The 6,765-nt window shown below is 41.5% G+C and overlaps 1 protein-coding gene across 1 annotated transcript; it reads left to right on the top strand.

Moving 5' to 3' along the window:
- Positions 1-5,452: 5,452 nt before the first annotated feature.
- On the top strand, positions 5,453-6,565 carry LOC150075571 (irregular chiasm C-roughest protein-like). Its single transcript, XM_090388557.1, has one exon. The coding sequence runs from the start codon at positions 5,453-5,455 to the stop codon at positions 6,563-6,565; it is 1,113 nt and encodes a 370-aa protein (XP_090244683.1).
- The last annotated feature ends 200 nt before the right edge of the window (positions 6,566-6,765 follow it).

The raw sequence follows: 6,765 nt of genomic DNA, 5'->3' as shown, positions 1-6,765 counted from the left end.
AAAGATATTCTTAGAAGTTTTTTTTTTTTTTGCAGCATCGAAGATTAAACTATTGAACACCTTTGACGAAAATTCACAATGCCAGTCAAAGCTGCAGCATTCAGGGCCCCAAGGTGTGTTTTTTTTTTTTTTTTTTTACATATCACACCACTAGACGAACATATTTGGGGGGGGGGGTTAGAGACGATGGGGCTTCAAATGCCATAATTACATTAATGGTGGAAAATATTAGGAACACCTAAGCTCCCTCCCACTCATTTTTCCAGTGTAACACTGGTGCCATGTCCAGAACGAAGTTAATAACGGGCGCTGTGGTCAATACATTTTGCTTTCTCCGAGATTCTCGATCAAATGAAATTGATGGACAAAATAGATAAGGTTGAAACAAATGTTTGCTGGTGTTTCAAGAAGTTAGCAGAGGGAATTATGCTTCATTATTTTATTTAGCAATGATGAATTATTATTATTTTTATTATTATTGCTATCTATAAATGAATAGTAACTAGTAGCAACAATTTATGAATCAGCCCAGTTGTACCTGGTTAACTTACAATTAAAAGGATTTTAAAAAACAACAACATGAATTTGTATTACAGTTAAGAATGACAAGTATTTAAATCAGTTGCTGCTTTGTGCTAAGATCGGAGTTATTCTTTTTTAATAGAGAATATATGTAGGCTTAAAAATATAAAAGATTGAGTTTATGTAGCGTTTTTCGGTCCTAGAATGGCCAACCCCTGTATGGAATATGAGTATCCCCAGTATCGTTCTGGTGGACAGTATGGGATTTGAACCTGCCCTACAGACAGATGTGCTTGTCATATATTCCCTCATATCTAAATGCACATCTTGGCAGCACTCAGAAGCAGGATCCCGGTATGTGAATAACCTATGCAACACCTTAGAAAGAAGAGCAGATAAAACAGATGCATTAAGCCTTCTCACAATAGTGAATCTGAAAATGATGTTGGATGCTAGCTTTATAAAACGATCAATCAACATACGTGCAGAGAGAGTGCCACTAATTATTTTGCTTCTAACCAAGGACATTATTTCTTACTGTGAAAATGTCTTCATTTTTACTTAGTTTGGCTCACCTTTAGAGTGAGAGCAGACGCCCCATACTTGTGTCACTGGCTGTATGTGTAAAACGATCGGGAGAAGGCTGTGTTTTACTTTCGTTTTCAATTGACACTGCACCAAAGAAAGAGTCGTGAAATATTACACCACCGTTATGTGTCCGCTAGTTAGTAGCAAGAGGCCATTATTTGTGATTGTTGTCTGGAAATAAGTGGAACTGATAAGACTTTAGATCAAGTGATTACCGCTGTACAGTCTAGAAAAGCAACCTGATACAAATATGAAGTTCCCCTTTGCCCCTCATGAATTCCATTTTGATTACGTCAGGTCTCCAAGATGACAGTCCTTGTGTTTTCTTACCCCTGACAAAATTAACCCGAGCCAATGTGTGGGGGAGGCTCAAAAGAGGGGGACCTATATATATATTGAGGGAATACAAAGAAAGGCGAGTGTGGTTGGTTGCATATTTTTGATGTCTTAGAGCAGTTGTGGAAAGCCGTAGAGAAGTTTTAGAGAAAGGCATATTGTATGAAGGAAGAAGGGGAATATCCGATGGACCATTGTGAGGAATCTAAAATCTCTGAGATGAGGCAGAAGCTCCGGTAAATTGTCCCTCGCTGCTTGATTGCATATACCAAACTAAATTGACCAACATCAAGTCCTACACTTTACTTAAATATTAAGCCCCTAACAGACATTTCTCCTCCTGGGTATACACTATGACGAATGTTGAGTTTTATAGCACTTGAACTTTAAAATGTATTATTAATGTGACCCATTATTAAATGTAATATTGTTAATCATTGTTGAACTCACATGTTAGACACTAGCACCCCCCCCCCCAAACTTGAACAGCAAGATGTTTGTCAGTTCCTGAGAGTACGAGCATTAGCCGTTTACAAATGTCACACGAACAACGCAAACCAAATAGGTTCTTTCACCAGTGTCCCCACTTGAAGGACAAGTCGATAGAAAAGGACACCGTTCGACTAGCTTCCTGCTTTGCTAACCTTGGCTTTGATGTGGTTATACACCATGATTTCACAGTAAATGAAGTCTTTCAAGCTCTAAAGCAGACCGCAGCTCACAACCACTCAGAGGCAGATTGTTTCGTGTGTTGTGTCCTCACACATGGGACTCACGGGATCTTATATGCTCGAGACGGTCGATTTGGTTTAGAGAGCTATTTGCCCCTTTTTGGGACAGTGTCTCCCCAACATTGAAGGAGAAACCTAAGATCTTCGTAGTTCAGGTTTGTCAAGGAAGCGACGTGACTATAGAATACCCGGTCACGGAAGATGACACCACCGTAGAATGTTTAGAATCAGAGCACACTTTGCAAGCTAACCTTTTGGTTGTCTCTTCGGTAGTTCCAGATTGTGCCTCACGACAACACTCAAGAAATGGTTCTTGGTATGTTAACAATCTTTGTGAAACTTTAGAAACGAGAGCAGATAAGACAGACTTGCTCAGCCTCCTTACCATGGTTAATAAAAAAATGGTGTACGACGCTAGGCTCATGAAACGGACGAATAATAAGAACATGGAACGGGTCCCGGTAATTACCTCTCTCTTGACCAAGGACATCTACTTTTTCCCTAAATGGTAACAGGCTGTGCCTTCCATGGCATTAACACCCTCTAAGAATAACCCAAGTCGAGCACCCTCTACTACGTCTCTGGTGTTACCACTTTGGAAAGAAGTTCTGATCCAGCAAAGGAAACTAAACAGTCGCCGATGATGGACCCACATAATCCCGAAGAAATACAGAAGACCAAGGGACGTGAAGAGAAGAATAGCAGGGACTTCTGCAGATCCAGATTCAACTCTAGGGTGTGCAAACCCCACAGGCAAGATCGGCGTATTAGGCAAGAAGTTAGAGACACAGAAAGCCAGAGGAGGGTGTTCCAACCCCACCCAACTGAAAGTAACAGAATCACAGTGATAGAAGAAGAGGATTGGGACAAAGTATGCTCTCTACATCGCACAAAGAGAAAATGAGAGCTCTTCTCATCCCAACATAGCTAAACCTCCCACGAAATCCTTCTTAACAGTCCGAAATACATATGAAGAGCAGTGGAGCAGCCCAAGTTTGGAAACTCCCATCTGTACACCCAAATTAATTCGATTGAAAATTAGCCATATGACGTCAAAGCATGGGTCAGCCCCTTTTCCCATTCCCACGGAAAATTGGTGTTGCATAGACCTGCAGTTTTGTAGGGACATAACCGGAGCCCTCTCGCCCATGGAAATTGCCCTAATAGCTTGCGATGGTCTGGAAAGAAACACTGTGTTTAAAGGGGGTTGTAGGTTTTTAGACCTACCAAAATGTCTTCAAACTCAAAACTTATGGATTTGCGATAAACTTTTAGGCCTGCCTTGGGGACGAGGAGCATCTTCAGTCGCATTCTTCGACTCTTGGTTGAAACTCCTCACCTGCCCTTATTGTTACATTTTTGTGAAGGGATCAGAAAAGACGAATTGGCTTAAAAATTCATTCCCGGAGAAAACGATAATAAACTTGGATGACTTAGGCTGCCCTAAAAGGGATCAACTTCCAGCAAGAAGGTTCTCTTTCCGCTGCTTCTGGGACCACCCCCTGTCCTTTTGTGCCATTCTTGCAGTCAACCAATACGTGGAGTGGCTTGTTCAGGAGGATTTCGTGAAAAGAAGAGAAGTACGATAAAATTAATAACACATAAAAAGAAGAAAAAAAAAAATTAGCAAGAAAAGGAATCAACGAAGGTACACACATTTTTGGTTAATGAATTTTTTTTATTACTCATCTTCCAGTTTAAAGTTTACATTTAGGATTATGTCTTAAATAAAAAAAAATATATATATATATAAATATATATTTATATACAGGGTGTTTCAGTTAAACGTTTCAGAACTTCTAAGAGGGGTAGGGTATATCCTGACAACTCGAAATCATATACCAATGGGCAGAATCGAAAATTCCGAGCTTTAGTGCAGGGAATCTTAATTTCGCACAAGAACGCCAAGTTAGTAGGATGGATGATTACACGAACGCAGAGTTAGCCGATATGCATTTGGCGTACGGGGCTGCAAATTGTAGTGGGTCAGCCGCACAGCGTTTGTACGCGGAACGATATCCGACGAGGCGTATTCCCAGTCATAATTTCTTTGCAAGACTGCACCAGAGGTTAGCTGAGAGAGGTTCATTTGAAAGAGCTGACAGGGACAGGGTAAGAACAGCACGGACTCCAGCCGTCGAACAGAATGTGCTGCAGCATGTACAGGGGAATCCAAGAACGAGTACACGAAGTCTAGCAAATGCAGTCGGGGTTTCCCATTGCAGCGTCTGGAGGATTCTCCGAGAACAAGACACGCATCCGTTTCACTTGCACCGTGTCCAGACACAGCAACCGGAGGATTATGCACCTCGTATTGCTTTCGCACAGTGGTACCTTGGAAAATGTGCTACAAATCCCCTTTTTCCTGCTGAAGTGTTGTTTTCCGATGAGGCATCCTTCACAAGGGAAGGAATTTTCAACACGCATAACGACCATATCTGGGCGGTCGAGAACCCGCATGCAATACGACGTCGTGCAGCACAGATTCGATTTTCGGTCAATGTATGGGCCGGTATTATGGGAGATCACCTCATCGGACCTTACCTGTTACTGTGTCGTCTAACCGGACCTATCTACTTGATCTTTCTGCAGCAAGTATTGCCACAACTTTTGAGAGATGAACAGATTTCTGCATCGACGCAACAGACAATGTGGTTCCAATACGATGGAGCCCCTGCCCATTATAGCGGAGATGTTCGTAACTACCTGGATGTCACATTTGGTCAACAGTGGATCGGACGTGGTGGTCCCGTGCGTTGGCCTGCTCGGTCACCCGACCTATCATGTCTTGAATTTTATTTCTGGGGTCATATGAAATCGCTAGTTTATGACACCCCTGTTGACAATGCTGAGGAGCTGGTTGCAAGAATCACAGTAGCTGCCGAAGAAATTCGAAATTCGCCTGGAGTATTCCAGAATGTTCGGATGTCCATGCGTCGGAGATGTGAGGCGTGCATTGTAGCCCGTGGAAGAAACTTCGAACACTTACTTTAATCCATGTACCTTTTGCTTCTTTTCATGTATTATTAAAACGATTTCTCACTTACGGTCTCTTTTCTTTATGGTGCTTCTGTGTACAACACCGCTTCAGGAAAGCATTTCCGACCCCACATTGCTATATGATTTCGAGTTGTCAGGATGTACCCTACCCCTCTTAGAAGTTCTGAAACGTTTAACTGAACACCCTGTATATATATCCGGGGCAAGAGAAAAGAAAAAAAAAGGAGTAGAAAATTTCTTTTCATAGGAAGAAGATCAGGGAGATAGAGGTGCAAATGAAAGAGTTCTTGCTGGCCATAGTGTTATTTTTAAAGTATACTACATCTGTGCAGGCTAACATCTTTATTCTTCAGCCGCTTGATAGAGAAGCCATAGCAGGACAGAACGTGATTTTCCCATGCAGACTTATTCGTAATATTACAGTTAACGTAGCATGGTTTGTCAATGGAAAGAATATAGACAGTTACTACAGATCCCGTGGTCTGCCTGACTATAAAGTGGTTGGTTCTCCTAAAGAGAATGATTTTTCACTGCAGATTTCTAAGTTACAGTTAACAGATGAGGGTGATTATTATTGTGGGGTTAATACCGAGGAGGGACGTCAGTTCCGATCCAGCACAGCTAACCTGACAGTCTACGTCACACCTCTACCTCCTCTGATAGGAGAAGGTTCGTTTCTCAGTGGAAATGAGGGAGATCAAGCTACTCTCACATGTAAGTCTCTAGCAGGGAAGCCGCCCGCTTCATTGAGCTGGATTAAATACGACGGTTCGATGATAAAAGGATCGATACAATCTAGCCATGAGCCTTGGTCAGATAAAATTAGAATGACTTCCCATTTGAAATGGATAACTACTCTGATACCAGAATATGATAAAAAAGCTTTCTCATGTATTGCCAACCACATAACTTATTCTCACCCCATGATGATTTCCATAACAGTCATTGTAAAATATAAACAGAGAATTACCATGAAAGCATCTTCAAAAATTGCACGTGAGTACGATGATTTTAAGTTGAAATGTGAGGCGTTAGGAAATCCTGACGTTTTCACATATCAATGGTTCAAAGGAGAAGAACAATTAATGAAGGAAGGAAATGCTACGCTTATAATCAGGAATATCCGAAGAGAAAATCACAATAACAACTTCACATGCGTTGTGCAAAATGAATTAGGAACGGCCCAAGCTTCTTTTATAATGACAGTATCTTATGGCCCCATCTTGAACACGAAACTCAGTGACATTGCCACAACCAATGGTAACCCAGTTGTGTTGCAGTGCGATGTCAGAGGATTTCCACTACCTACAGTAAAATGGTACTTTGAAGACAAGCTCATTCAAGCTGGCATTATTTCCACTCTAACGATCCTTAAGATGTCGTTTTAAACATCAGGTCGTTATTCGTGTGAAGGAATGATCCCAAATTTTCCGTCGGTAAAAGATGAGGCTTTAATTTATCTGAAAGAACCACCAGAAGGCATTTGCAGTTCACATCTCGCAAGTATTGGAGATGATGTTCAACTTCGTTGCGTTTTCAAGAATGTGCCTCCTGTAGAAAATGACTTGGAAAGGCCCAAATTCGGATG

Source organism: Mastigoproctus giganteus, chromosome 14 (genome assembly GCF_048544385.1).
Source record: "Mastigoproctus giganteus isolate SK-2022 chromosome 14, ASM4854438v1, whole genome shotgun sequence".
Taxonomy (NCBI): domain Eukaryota; kingdom Metazoa; phylum Arthropoda; class Arachnida; order Uropygi; family Thelyphonidae; genus Mastigoproctus; species Mastigoproctus giganteus.
This window is presented reverse-complemented; position numbering and strand designations above follow the sequence as displayed.

Excerpts from the sequence above, each read along its gene's own strand:
- LOC150075571 (XM_090388557.1), top strand. The coding sequence starts at position 5,453 with ATGAAAGAGTTCTTGCTGGCCATAGTGTTATTTTTAAAGTATACTACA.